The 15572-nt window shown below is 37.8% G+C and overlaps 1 protein-coding gene across 1 annotated transcript in view; it reads left to right on the forward strand.

The window, feature by feature from the left end:
* The window catches only part of LOC126253661 (actin-related protein 2/3 complex subunit 1A-B), a 42395-nt gene extending 27655 nt beyond the window's left edge, over positions 1-14740 (forward strand). The window contains exons 8-10 of the mRNA XM_049955179.1: positions 2762-2865; positions 13249-13429; positions 13846-14740. Coding sequence (XP_049811136.1) covers positions 2762-2865; positions 13249-13429; positions 13846-13884 — 324 coding nt within the window. The 3' untranslated portion in view covers positions 13885-14740. The remainder of the gene's footprint in view (positions 1-2761; positions 2866-13248; positions 13430-13845) is intronic.
* Positions 14741-15572: the final 832 nt, after the last annotated feature.

Raw genomic sequence — 15572 nt, forward strand, 5'->3', positions numbered from 1 at the left:
TTCAAACTGTCCCTGATCAAATAGCTCATTTGGATAAAGTTTGCTGTGAAATGGCATTTATTAGGTAATTTCCTATTTTGGCCTCAAAATGGGAAATTACCTAATAAATTCCATTTATCATAAAAGTGAATTTTTTAAGTCCCTAGATATTAAATTTAATAGTGAGAAATTTTCCCCCATATCTCTGTTTGAAGATTTATATAAAATATTTGAAGTGGCCTGGAATGCCAAGGCCTTCAGTTTTAATGTTACAGTAAAAATATGATATTTCGTGGTTCTACAGCGGATTATCCAGAAGTAGTGACCATCAGACACTGCGCTATTCTGCCAGTAGCTCCAACATTACATATATATTTTATTTTTTTAAATATAGAGTGATGACAGCTGGCATCTGTGTGTCGGAAATCATTGTATTAGCGATGAATGACTTGCCTTTTCAGAGTTTTCCTCAGCCAAATTATATATTCTTACAAGGGAACCTCCCCATCGCACCTCCCCCCCCCCTCCCCCCGATTTACTTATAAGTTGGCACAGTGGATAGGCCTTGAAAAACTGAACACAGATCAATCGAGTAAACAGGAAGAAGTTGTGTGGAACTATGAAAAAAAAATAAGAAAATATACAAACTGAGTAGTCCATGCGCAAGATAGGCAACATCAAGGAGATAGTCAGCTCAGGAGCCCCTTGGTCCCATGGTTAGCGTGAGCAGCTGCGGAACGAGGGGTCCTTGGTTCAAGTCTTCCCTCGAGTGAAAAGTTTATTTTATTTATTTTCGCAAAGTTATGATCTGTCCGTTCGTTCATTGACGTCCCTGTTCACTGTAATAAGTTAAGTGTCTGTGTTTTGCTGCCACACCGCAAAACCGTGCGATTAGTAGATGAAAGGACGTGCCTCTCCAATGGGAACCGAAAACATTTGATCGCAAGGTCATAGGTCAACCGATTCCTCCACAGGAAAACACGTCTGATATATTCTATACGACACTGGTGACGGCATGTGCGTTACATGACAGGAATATGTTGTCGACCCACCTAACTAGTAAACTTGGCGAATGGGTAAAAAGATTCTTCTACCTTGCCCGATTTAGGTTTTCTTGTGGATTTGATAATCACTCCCAAAAAAGTGATGAAAACATAAGAGTTTGTCACATAAACTGCAACAAATGAATGCAACAGTTTCACAGTCGCACAGTTTTCCCTGTGCTCTGTCAAAACATATGTTTTTAATGTTTGCAAATTTTTCCGTGCGTAGACCGTCAAATGCTGCATATGTCCAAGCAAATCTGAACATGTCCTGGAATTTTGGTGAGCGAAGTTGATTATATAAAAAATTAAACTTCTCACTCGATTGAAGATTTGAACCAAGGACCTCCAGTTCCGCAGCTGCTCACGCTAACCCCAGGACGATGGCACTCCTAAGCCCACATTACCCTCAATGTTGCTTATATTGCGCATGGACTACTCAGTTTGTATATTTTGCTTATTTTTTTCATAGTTCCACACAACTTCTTGTTTTCTCGATTGATCTGTGTTCAGTTTTTCAAGGCCTATCCACTGTGCCAACTTATAACTAAATATGAAGGGGGTGCGATGGGGAGGTTCCCTTGTTAGTTAGTTATAGTTACTACAATATAATACATTCCAATAATGTAATATCACTTGAATGAAAACTGCAACAGACTTTTTACTAAACAGATATTTTCCCAGTCTTTTTGAGAGAGTGTTTAGCTGTGGTCATAGCAATTGGATGATAGCAGTTTGTTGTATTTTTGGTAACTGTCAAGAAGTTTGCTTCACTTTACTGCCAGGAGAACTCACAGTGATGTAGCATTTGGGTGTATGGTGACTTCCCAAAGCAATCTATATTATTTACCCCAAACTGTTTTTCTTTACTGATGCCAGTGAAAACATGGGATCTTCCTATGTAATGGTTCACACTGATTGAAATTTTGTAATATGTGCCACTATTATTGGTTGATTTTTGTGCAAATTGATGTACTACTACCTATAGTGCCAAAATTATTTTCAGGCCGCTAGTGGACAGGTATTTGCTACGTGAATGTTGGAATACTGCAGATTGTTACTTCTTGGCTGATACTGTTTAATAAGGCTCTAACTAAACAAAAAGTCACACTCATGTCTGAAATGGAAGAGTGAGTAGCAGTCTTCATTGCTGCTGACATTTTACTGTTATGACACATCCTTGTAGTCTTACTTTTGAAATGTGACACTTAGCACTCTGTTTTCATTAGCTCAGTTCTTTGCATTTTTCATCAAAGGAGATGGTGCACTAGTAAGGAAGTGGAATCACCTTAGAGATAATGGTGACTCAAATCTCCATATGGCTTCAATCTTTAAGTTTGTTCCAGTTTCAGTAAATCACCAAAGGCAAATTCTAGAATGATTTCCTTAAAAAGGACACAACCGATTTCCTTCCACATTTGATCTTGTGCTCCTTCTGTAATGACTTTGTTATTGACAGGGCGTAAAACTCTACTCTTACTATTTGTTGTTTTTTTTCTTACATATTTTAATTTATTTTTAATGTTTATGAAGATATCTCTCATATTTATAAACTTAAATTTTTTTGTGTGTATTTACCATAGTTACTCTTCACTGCTTCTGGATCCTGTAACAGTTATTTAATTTGATCTTTTTACGGAAGCTCTGTTTGCTGATATAATTTGAATTATCCTTAAAGTGGTTGAGATACCTGATAATATTTTAAATACAGAACTATCCAGTGATTCTTATGCTTTCAGGGTCACAGTTGTTGCCCAATGTTGTACACAGTAAATGATGCTGGGCAGATATATTTAAACTGTAAACTTGATCAGTCACAGAAGAAAGAAGCAGGGGGCTTAAGGTAAGTGTAGATGATAAACTAGTTTACACAAGATAGATGCAGATAGGAGCCAAAAGCTTGTATGAGGACTCTCTGGAGCTAAAGAAATTTCCAAGACTATCTTTTCCAAATATCCTGTGTTAGCATGGTCTGTAATACACACAGGAGATCTGATGGAGCTCCATGTAGGCAAACAAGGTTTTACCAAATGTCAGCCCACGTTTGCTACGATAGAAAGCAAAATAATAACTGATATTGGGAATATTGAAAGACTGCTTTCTGTGAGGATGGTCTCTTGGCAGTTTGAGTTGTTGGAATTTTGTTAACAGCCCAAGAAATATAGTTCCTTATTTTTCACAGTCATTTTCAAATTTCAATTTGTTATTAGCTATCTCTACCTCTCTGCTCAATGTCACTCCTCCGTCCAATCCGCTCCCCTGCTCTTTGTATTTATCCCAGTACCTTCTATATAAGGTAACACAAATTTAATAAATGCAGTTTAACGAGTGGCACCACATGAATGAAGTTAGGTTTTCATAGTTGAAGCTTGTACTCATTTCTGCTACAGTAGCTCCACTCCTCTTGTGAATTGTTAGAACTGAAAAAAGAATATGAATGCATATCTACGAGTAATTAGAATTTTTGCTGGTACTAATTCTAGTATAGTAATTGACAAGTTTCTTATTAATAGTTATTAACATTAATGAAATTCCACAGCATCTTAGATTGTATTCATTGAAAGTTGTTGGATGACACAGACTAATTAACATGTTGCCTGGAAACTGGAAAAAAAAATGTTCTGTGCATCAACACAGAGTATCTTCAGTGAAACAGCAAAAATAGCACACACACAATTTTCAGCAACATACTGTGAATTCTGTTGGAATTATACTGGTAATAAGAGAGCATCTGAATGGGTCAGTATATTGGTTCATATATATGTTGTCAAGTGAGTGGATTCCCTCCATAACACACTGAAAGGAACAGCAGGGTGAGTTTTAACAACTCCAACAGTCGCCATTTGTAATACTTGTTTAAACCAGTCCGTGCAACTGCGTAGATTAGATTAGATTAGATTAGATTAATACTAGTTCCATGGATCATGAATACGATATTTCGTAATGATGTGGAACGAGTCGAATTTTCCAATACATGACATAATTAGGTTAATTTAACAACATACTTAAGTTAATATAACAACTTTATTTTTTTGTGTTTTTTGTTTTTCTTTATTTTTTATTTTTATTTTTTAATATTTTTTTTCTTTTTTTTTCTTAATTTATATCTAAAAATTCCTCTATGGAGTAGAAGGAGTTGTCATTCAGAAATTCTTTTAATTTCTTCTTAAATACTTGTTGGTTATCTGTCAGACTTTTGATACTATTTGGTAAGTGACCAAAGGCTTTAGTGCCAGTATAATTCACCCCTTTCTGTGCCAAAGTTAGATTTAATCTTGAATAGTGAAGATCATCCTTTCTCCTAGTATTGTAGTTATGCACACTGCTATTACTTTTGAATTGGGTTTGGTTGTTAATAACAAATTTCATAAGAGAGTATATATACTGAGAAGCTACTGTGAATATCCCTAGATCCTTAAATAAATGTCTGCAGGATGATCTTGGGTGGACTCCAGCTATTATTCTGATTACACGCTTTTGTGCAATAAATACTTTATTCCTCAGTGATGAATTACCCCAAAATATGATGCCATATGAAAGCAATGAGTGAAAATAGGCGTAGTAAGCTAATTTACTAAGATGTTTATCACCAAAATTTGCAATGACCCTTATTGCATAAGTAGCTGAACTCAAACGTTTCAGCAGATCATCAATGTGTTTCTTCCAATTTAATCTCTCATCAATGGACACACCTAAAAATTTGGAATATTCTACCTTAGCTATATGCTTCTGATTAAGGTCTATATTTATTAATGGCGTCATACCATTCACTGTACGGAACTGTATGTACTGTGTCTTATCAAAATTCAGTGAGAGTCCGTTTACAAGGAACCACTTAGTAATTTTCTGAAAGACAGTATTGACAATTTCATCAGTTAATTCTTGTTTGTCAGGTGTGATTACTATACTTGTATCATCAGCAAAGAGAACTAACTTTGCCTCTTCATGAATATAGAATGGCAAGTCATTAATATATAATAAGAACAACAAAGGACCCAAGACTGACCCTTGTGGAACCCCATTCTTGATAGTTCCCCAGTTTGAGGAATGTGCTGATCTTTGCATGTTACGAGAACTACTTATTTCAACTTTCTGCACTCTTCCAGTTAGGTACGAATTAAACCATTTGTGCACTGTCCCACTCATGCCACAATACTTGAGCTTGTCTAGCAGAATTTCATGATTTACACAATCAAAAGCCTTTGAGAGATCACAAAAAATCCCAATGGGTGGTGTTCGGTTATTCAGATCATTCAAAATTTTACTGGTGAAAGCATATATGGCATTTTCTGTTGAAAAACCTTTCTGAAAACCAAACTGACATTTTGTTAGTACTTCATTTTTACAGATATGTGAAGCTACTCTTGAATACATTACTTTCTCAAAAATTTTGGATAAAGCTGTTAGAAGGGAGATTGGACGGTAATTGTTGACATCAGATCTATCCCCCTTTTTATGCAAAGGTATAACAATAGCATATTTCAGTCTATCAGGGAAAATGCTCTGTTCCAGAGAGCTATTACACAGGTGGCTGAGAATCTTACTTATCTGTTGAGAACAAGCTTTTAGTATTTTGCTGGAAATGCCATCAATTCCATGTGAGTTTTTGCTTTTAAGCAAGTTTATTATTTTCCTAATTTCAAAGGGAGAAGTGGGTGAGATTTCAATTGTATCAAATTGCATAGGTATGGCCTCTTCCATTAACAGCCTAGCATCTTCTAATGAACACCTGGATCCTACTATATCCACAACATTTAGAAAATGATTATTAAAAATATTTTCAACTTCTGACTTTTTGTTCGTAAAGTTTTCATTCAATTTGATGGTAATACTGTCTTCCTCTGCTCTTGGTTGACCTGTTTCTCTTTTAATAATATTCCAAATTGTTTTAATTTTATTATCAGAGTTGCTGATTTCAGACATGATACACATACTCCTGGATTTTTTAATAACTTTTCTTAATATAACACAGTAGTTTTTATAATTTTTGATAGTTTCTGGGTCACTACTCTTTCTTGCTGTCAGATACATTTCCCTTTTGCGGTTACAAGATATTTTTATACCCTTAGTAAGCCATGGTTTCTTACAAGGTTTCTTACGAGTATATTTAACTATTTTCTTGGGGAAGCAGTTTTCAAATGCATTTACAAAAATGTCATGAAATAAATTATATTTTAAATTGGCATCAGGTTCACGGTACACCTCATCCCAGTCTAACTGCTGTAGGCTTTCCCTGAAATTTGCAATTGTTAAATCGTTGACTGAACGTACCACTTTGGAGGACTGTTTAGTATTGCTGAATGGAGCTATGTCATATATTGTAACTAGCTGTGCACCATGATCAGAAAGACCATTCTCAACAGGCTGAGCATTTATCTGGTTAAACTTATCTTGGTCTATAAAGAAGTTATCTATCAGTGAGCTGCTATCCTTTACCACCCGAGTAGGAAAATCAATAACGGGTGTCAAATTGAAAGAACCGAGTAATACTTCAAGGTCATTTTTCCTATTACCCTCTTTCAGAGAATCTACATTGAAGTCCCCACAAATAATAATTTGCTTCCCCCTGTCTGACAGATAGCACAACAAGGAGTCCAAATTTTTCAGATATAGATGAAAATTTCCTGATGGGGACCTATATACAGTTACAATTATAAATGTGCCTTTATTTAATTTAAGCTCACAGGCACATGCTTCTATATGTTTCTCTACACAAAACTTTTTTGTTTCTATACTTTTTGCACAATGATAACTTTTGACATATATGGCAACTCCTCCTTTCTCCATATTTTCTCTCATTACATGTGCAGAGAGCTTATATCCACTTACATTTACCTTATCCATATCAGTAACAATGTGATGCTCAGACAGGCATAGTATATCTATTTCATTCTCAGCTTCTAAATCTTCTAAACAAACCAGAAGCTCATCTACTTTATTCTTTAAACTCCCAATATTTTGATGAAATATACTTACATTATTTTTAATTATACCTTTATGAGAACCTTTCCTTATTCTAACATTTGCAGTACTCTCCTGTCTGAGTTTCTCATTGTGCTTAGGCCTAGTTCCTATACCAGTGGTCACACGGTGTTCAGAGAGGCAGATTATGTCAACTGGGTTGGGTGACTTTAATTCATCAATGCAATTACCTAGGACTGAGCTACAACTTGGTGGAAATAAAATTTCTGGTGATTGGTGAAAATTTATAATTGATAGCTGTGATTGGTGATCCAATGTACTAGAATTGTGCTGTTTAATTTCTTTCCTAAACTGAAGATTTGTTTCAATCCTGACCTCTCGTAGAACTTGACATCTTTCTGTCTTACCTATCCTAAAAAAGGTGCTGCTCCAACACCTGTAACCACTGGTATTTTACCATTCATGGCAGTGCCTCCCCCCCCTTAAATTTCCTGCTATTACCCCAGCCAGTTTCCCCTTCCCTTTCCTGTTGAGATGTAGGCCGTGCCTGGTATAGTCCCACCTACTGAGATAATCAACAGGAACCACACCAATATGAGCCCCCGCACCCGACCCAAGCAGCCGTTCCAACTCCAAATTAACTCTCCCAACAGAAGAGTCCAAATGAGGCCGGTCATGACGTCTCAGGACAGATACAAATTCAACATTGGTGTGTCTCGATGCCGACGCAATCTTTACCAGGTCACACTCTATACTGTACCCAGGATCTCTGTCAATGCTGTTCCCTGGCCCTCCCACAATAACCACGGTGTCTTCCCTGGTAAATCCTTTACAGAGTGAACCTAAATCCTCTGTCACCTGATCCAGACTAGCACTTGGTTTGAAAAAATTTGTGACCTGGTATTCTGGTCCTAATTCCTCCTGCAGAAGTTGGCCTACACCTCTGGCATGAGAACTGCCTAACAACAAAACTTTCTTCCTTTTCGATAACTTTCCTACATTCTTTTTCAATTTCCTATTGAAAGTTTGTTGTGTCCTGTCTACACCTACCTCTGCTTGAGGCTCATCAGTTTCTAACTGAAGCAACAGGTCAAACTTATTTTTGACATTCACCACAAAACTGTCAGACTTAGTTCTAGGCCTGTTCCTTCTGCTACCTGTTGCCACTTCCCACCTCTCTTTGCCCTTCTCCCTCCTTAACCTGTCCAGATCTTCCCTAGCCTGATCTAGCTCAGCCTGAAGGGCAGCAATTTTCCCCTCCTGTTCCACTATCTTCCTATCTCTGCTGCAAATCCTACATAACCACTGATGAGCCTGATCCACTTTCCCAACACCCACGCCACTGCAGTCCCCCCAGTGAAAAAAACTACTACATCCATCACACCAAACCCCGGAACTAACAATTCTACGGCAAGTCAGGCACTTCTCACTCATGGCAAAAATAATACTTTAGCTAGAATAAATCAATTAAATTACCGAAAATCAAAAAAGACGTTACAAGAATTAAGCCTATTCACAAATGTATATAAGCAAGTTTCTGATTTAAAATTCCGCTGTTTTTCTGAGATCTGTATTAAAACAATGAAGGTATACGCTATTTATTATATATTTCACTCGATGGAATGAAAAAAAGGACAATTAAACGAGATACTTTAACTTTGATTCTCCAAAAACGTTACGAGAATTAGGCCTATAAACAAATGTATATAGGCAAGTTTCTGATATAAAGTTACGCTGTTTTTCTGAAATCTGTATTAAAACAATGAAGTTATACGCTATTTGCGGTAGTTTACTTATTTGTTACCGAGAAACTAGTTAAATTACCGTGAAACAAGAAACAAACACGTTTACAAAATTTAAGCCTAAGCGCGACTTCGCGAAGTTACGATCTTTTTGTGTTTTCTGAAAAAATACGCAAAGAAAAGTGAAACCTTTAATGGCAAGACTAAACGATACACTAATGCACGTATTTAATTTGTTGTCGGCGTTAAACTAAATTATATTACTGTCTAAATCACTTATCTTTCTGGAAATGGTTTCTGGCGTCACTTACTCGGCGGCCATCTTGAACTTTCAAATGGCCACCCTAATCCAAAAACACCCTCATAACCTTCCTGCTGCATATGGATTTCAATGCACACCATCCCCTTAGAAGTAGTGCCACATAGTCTTGTAGGGGCCTGTGCCACCCGTGGCATCTTTTCAGCTATTGGCCTTGCAGTATCTTCTCTCACACTCACAACTTCACTGCAGTGGTAACTATACAATGACCCATATGACACTGACCACTTTCCGGTGATTATGTCACTTCTTTCTCACCATGTGACTGACCTGTTACGATTTTGGACTCTCTGAAGAGCCATTTGTTAGTTGTATACCTCTTCTGCTCTCATCTCAGATTGCATCAGTAAGGTCGTTGGAAACATCTCCAAAACAGTCACCTGTGCCACTGGAATTGCTATCCCATTTTCTAAGGGCACCCTCTGCCCCTGTCCAATGCCATAGCGGACCAGAGTTGTTGCAACAGCTATCCAGGGTCACCAAAGGGCTCTGCAATGACTCAAGCAGCCTCCTTTGCAGACCACCCTCATCACTTTTAAGTTACTCCATGCAAAGGCTCACCATCTAATTAAATCTATGAGAAGAAATGCTGGAAGCACTACATCTCATCCTCAGAAGTGTATGCCACTTCATCCCCAGTCTGCTGGGCAACCAGAGATCAGCAACTGTTCCAGATCTCTTCTTTCATAGTGGTATTTCTATTGATGCTTCTGTTCTTGCTAAACACCTCGTGACCCAGTTTGTGACTGTGTTGGAGTTCTCTTCTTACCTGGCAATGTTTTGAATGCATGAAAGACAAGTTGAAAACAACTCCTTATCCTTTACCTCCTGTCATGCTAAATTGTGTAATGAATCTTTCACTGACTGACCGGAAACTCCTTCGTCCCATGCCCCAGACCTTGATTAGATTCATAATCAGATGGCCCAACATCTGGATGTTACAGCCTATTAGCCTCACCAGTGTGCTCTGCAAACTGCTTGCAAAGATGGTAGCCCAATGGTTATGCACCCACAATCGACCATCTGGTTAGGTTGGAAGCAACAATCCAACAATCTTTTTCTGAATGCCAACATCTCATTGCAGTTTTTTTACGTTCATAAGACATACAACACGTCTTGGCACCATTACATTTTATTTACCCTCTGTGACTAGGGCTCCCTACAGATTTTTATTTATCAGTTTATATTCCACCGGTTGTTTTGGGTTAGAGTTGATACTTACTCAGCCATTTCCACAGGTTCAGTAGAACTGTGTTCCACAGGCCTCTGTGTTGAGTGTCTCTATCTTCCTCATGGCCGTCAGTGGGCTAGTTACCTCTGTTGGACCGGTGGACACCCTCACAAAGTATCTCAGCGATATTTGCATTTGATCTGATTCCCATTTTGTAGGTCTGCCTTCTTGCCAGTTCCAGGGTGCCATCAAAAGCATGTCCATTTGGACCTTTTTCTGATGGCTGATAATGGATGCTGTTCCCAATCATTAACATTTGGACTAAGAGTGGGGGTGGGACAGCTGTGGGAGGGCAGCCATTGTTGCATGCAGGCCCTTGGAGCCCCTCTCCTGGCCCTATCCACCTGGTAACATAGTTATTTCTGTCACCTTATCTTACTACTGTCGATCCAAGTGATGTTAGTTATGTATTTTGTGTTCTCGCCCTTACTATTACAAATCTTCTGGCTAAAAGGTGTTCATTCCTACGTAAGTGAGTTAGCTCTTAATCAGGTTGGTAGGGGAGGGCGACGGTTGCAGATGCGGGTGAGGTGTCTCTCACCAGTGATGAGTCCTAGGGGAGTTCTTGTTTGCTCTCAGACCTGTGTAAGGGTCCAGCCTATTTACTTTTTTGTATCTTTAAATTATTTCTCAGCTCTACCATCAATATCTTGTTCAATACCTCAGTTTTACTAATCCTAGACAATTTCATAATTTGATCAACTTTCTGGCTGATGTCACAAATTGCAGATGACCTACCTCTTGACTGAGAGACTGGTGACCTTATCTTTTTGTCCCTCAACCTCCCGGTCAACCAGAAACATAACACTGTGTGATGCCTGTTCAGAAAGCAAACTATTACTTTTTATCCCAGGAACTAAAGTGGAAGGAAAGCTAGAAACGCATGTCCAAAATAAACACCATGAAGTGTAAGTTTTAAGGAAATTAGTGTGCCAAAAGAAGACATGACTAACAGAAATTTTTGTTTCTAAATATTTAAACTGTTAGGCAAAGTTCAGATATAATGCGTGTTGACGCATGGTAACGTGTGATCAGATAATGAATGGTAGAGCACATTAGTCGCTGCATTTCCTCTCAGTCATAATGTGTTTCACACTTTTTGCAAGAAGTTGTTCAGTTGCAGAGCTATATTATTCATATAAATTTGGAAAGTTGTCTGTCTAGGATAATTCATCAAGTATGCAAATTTCTTTAGATGGAATTTAGGGGAGGTTTACTATCTTTGGCCTGAAAAAAGCATGTTCTTTGAGAATTTTTTTCTCAGGGTGTGTTCTAGACATCATTTTCAAATTTGGTCAAAATATTTATTGATATTTCCTATACAAACCGGAATTTTTTTCAACCGGAAATGTCGAAGAGCAAAGGCGGAAGTGCTGTCGGGACAAAACAAAATTTTGATGTAGACCTCCACGCGTGGTATGTCACAGGTCAGCTGGCTCGTCTGGAATCAAAATTGAGTTGACGTTAGCCAAGTATATAAGATTCTTTAGGAGTTTTACCTCGCTTAAGTTATTTGGACCATAGGAAACAAAATGGCGGCCATTTGAAAAAAAACTAAGATTTTTTTTCATCGAATTTTCAACTTTGTTGGCCTAGTAAAAATATTTATATTTGATGGAACGGAATAAAAGTGGTGCAACTCTTAGACAATTTAGTTAGCTTCGTCGGAAACAAAGAATCATGCCAATCGCTTCAGTAGATTTGAAATTATCATAACGCGCGATAAAAAAAAGTCATTTCGAGAAAATTGCATTTGAAGTTTTGACTACATATAAATGCAATATTATGCAACTTACATTCAATCTGCTATTCCGAGTCCATAAACTAGTCCTTCCTCTTCCTCATAGAGGGCGTTCTGCTCCATCTGGTCCATCCTGCGCTGCTCCAGAGCCGCTCATATGGCTGGTGACAGCGGTTTTCGGCCACTTGAATCCGGTGCTCATCCGAATGCTTGGTGAACTGCGTCGAATAGAGTCCCAGGGTGACGTCCATCGTTGTCGTGGTCTTCAGAATTGCTGAATACCCTTCGTTGAAGCTGCTCACTGCCATGCTAGTCGCAATCTCCACAGTCTTCGCACCAGAATGCAAATGCTTGGGGGCTAACATCCAAACACATGTGTTCAAACTTTCATTTGAATTTTGTGTGTTTCCTCCCAAGCACCGGTACAATAACTCATCCTCCAAAAGAAAAAAAGTGTAAAAGGCCGATTTCAGGCAGTTGTATTTTTTTGTTCAACCACGAATAACAAACATTTCTGTTCCGTATTCGGAAAAACCGTTTCAGGGGTGGATTCTAAACACTTTTATGGATCCAAAAATGCAATTTTTAAAAAATCTGTTATTTGAACCAAAATATAGTAAACCTCCCCTTAAGTTAAGAGGTCATTTGCCTGTATTATTATTTATCTCAACATATTTTGAGTGACTTCTTGACTTACAAACTTCATAACACTTTCAGCTTGTCAGACAGGTGTATGTATCTCACTATAAACATATTTCTTGGTAAGTCATTTTATATTCACTCAGCTCACATAATATATCTTCTATGTGTATGCTATTTAATTTTTTCACTGTATTTTGTGGTCTATTGACTGCACAGTCATGTGGGCATCTGGGGATGGAGTTATATTATTCTGAAAGCGATAGCAGATTGCTCGTATGTGCACACCGGTGGTAGCAATTTATATTACCCCTACCGTTTTCTTAGTAAGTAATCTTTTGATTAGGCCTATCTTCCGTGCTAATCTTGATCTGCTATCCACTTTATCTTTGTGTTTGTCTGCTGTACAGCATATTGTTAACTTGAGTGTATTTTGCTCTGATTAACATAGCATTTAAAATTTTGAATCATATTGAGAGCTTCAGTTAAGACGTCAGTTGTACATAATGTATTGAGTTTCACTATGAGAACTGTTTCTGTAAAATATTTCCTTGTCACTTGTTTGATTATGATTATACATAAATCAAGCACCATAATACTTAGTTACTAAATTAACACTTTCACTTTTGCAGTGCAATGAAGAAATTTCAGTCTCTAGATCGGCAGGCCCGAGTAGAGGCAAATGATACTACTCTTGAAACGGTTCATCAGAATGCAATAACATGTTTGTGCCTTTACACTGGAGAGAAGGGTGCTGCCACAAAAGTCAGCACAAGTGGACTAGATGGTCAGCTTGTTATCTGGGATTTACAGGTATTTAAACCCATGCAAGTTTTTGCCAAATGGGAGCTTTAGCTTGTTCTGTACCATAGTAAGTTCTGTGACACAAAAGTAATTTTATGCGATGTGTCTTGTTGTCTTCGTGAAGCATGCATGTTTTGTCTTCTTCACATTAAATTACTGTACTATGTGAATTCATGTACTTTCTTTTCTTACTCATTGTGGTACTGGTTCATTGCTGTGTTCATTCCCTTCACGCACATCCCTGATGCTTCCCCTTCCCCCCCCCCCCCCTTTGCTGCCCCCATAATCTGCGGGAACCGATGCATTTGGTGTGTGCATGTGAAGAAATTATGATACTATGTAAAATATGTTCAGCATGTCTTCTTTAATACAGTTCTTTGGTTATATGCTGAGTGGAAATGTCAACTGATTATTACTTTTTTCAGTCGCTGGAGAATGCCATCCAAGGAATGAAGATAGTTTAACTGGTAAAAACATTTGCAGATATTGAATTAGGATACAATTATTCTTATGTAATATGCCAACAGAGTCGTCATGGCTGCAATAGTGCAGATAAAAGTACTACTGCTGTTTTAGTAATGTAAAAGTAATATGATTTTTTAGCTGTTAATGACATAGCACAAACATTTTTCTTTTTGTTTTGTACTATGAAACATGCTTTATGATTGTACACTGCCATTTCTTTAAATATTAAAAAGAAAATGATTCTTTTAAGTTGCATTTTATTACTTTTAATTGCTATTCATACACAATTCAAACTCATTACAAACTACATTAAATATTTATTTCTAAGATTGTATCCAGCTCACTTTTCTGTCTGTCAATCTTAACAGCTACATTATCAGAGTAGTAGTAATTTCCAGCTGGGTTTTAAAGTTCATAGAAAAGGTGAATCAATTGACTACTCTAACCATTCCATGTAAGTGTGTTATGTGAAACTAAAATTCTTATAGAATAAAACATAAAAGACAGGAGGAGGGATACTGACTGTTCTGAGAGTGATTTCAGTAAAATTATTTGTTTATCATTTCACAAGAATATCAAAACCAGAAGATAAACTGAAGTGTCTAGTAATAGCATTTCTCAGTTACGTCTGGGCAGTGACCTGGAGTCCACTATTACCATGGTGTGCTGTAGTCCCAAAATAGAACACAAAGATCCTGTGAGCCGTAATGTGTTGATAAATCTATCATGATGTATAAAAAAGAATACTGACAGATGCCTGATGTAAATAAAATACGTTTGTCCAATATATCTGTATATCTCATTTGTTGTGATGAATGAATGAAGCTTCATTTTTAAATAAAAAATTAAAATTAATATTTTGGATTAATTATTTGCCTACTTTATATATTACTGTATAGAAAAATTGTTTCTTCCAGCTGGCAGCTAATATCAGATAATGTAAATAGTGGAGACAAGAAGTTCCTTTGTCTAGAAAAGAGAAAGTCCAACGGCATCAGAAATTTAACACAAAAGTAGTCCGCTTCCCACTCTCTCTCTCTCTCTCTCTCTCTCTCTCTCTCTCTCTCTCTCTCTCTCTCTCTCTCTCTGGAATTCCATACCTGTTGCACTTGGCCAGTCAATATAAGGATGGTTAATGCTGGTTGTGGATGACACTGGAGTTGCCATTCAATGATCTCCCATATGTGCTCAATTGGAGACTGATCTGGTGATCAAACAGGCCAAGGCAACATGTTGACACTCCATAGCGCATGTTGGGTTATAACAGTGGTATGTGGGCAAGCATTATACTGTTGGAAAACACCCCATGGAGTACTGTTCATAAATGGCAGTGCAACAGGTAAAATCAGCAGGCTGATGTACAAATTTGCAGACTGGATGCATGGGATAACCCTGAGAGAGCTGCTGCTGTCGCAGAAAATTGCATCCCAGATCATAACTCCAGATCTGACTAACACAGAGACAGATTATTACAAGCCCTCAACTGGCCTCCTCCATATCAACACGTGACCATCACTGAGCACTAATGCAGAACCAACTTTCATCAGAAAACACAATAGGCCTCCACCCTGCCATCCAATGAGTTCTCGCTTGACACCACTGAAGTCACAAATGGCAGTGGTGTGGGTTCAGTGGAATGCACATTACAGGGCATCCTTGCTCAGAGCCAGAGCCATACACTGAACAT

The sequence above is a fragment of the Schistocerca nitens genome, chromosome 4 (assembly GCF_023898315.1).
Source record: "Schistocerca nitens isolate TAMUIC-IGC-003100 chromosome 4, iqSchNite1.1, whole genome shotgun sequence".
Classification (NCBI taxonomy): domain Eukaryota; kingdom Metazoa; phylum Arthropoda; class Insecta; order Orthoptera; family Acrididae; genus Schistocerca; species Schistocerca nitens.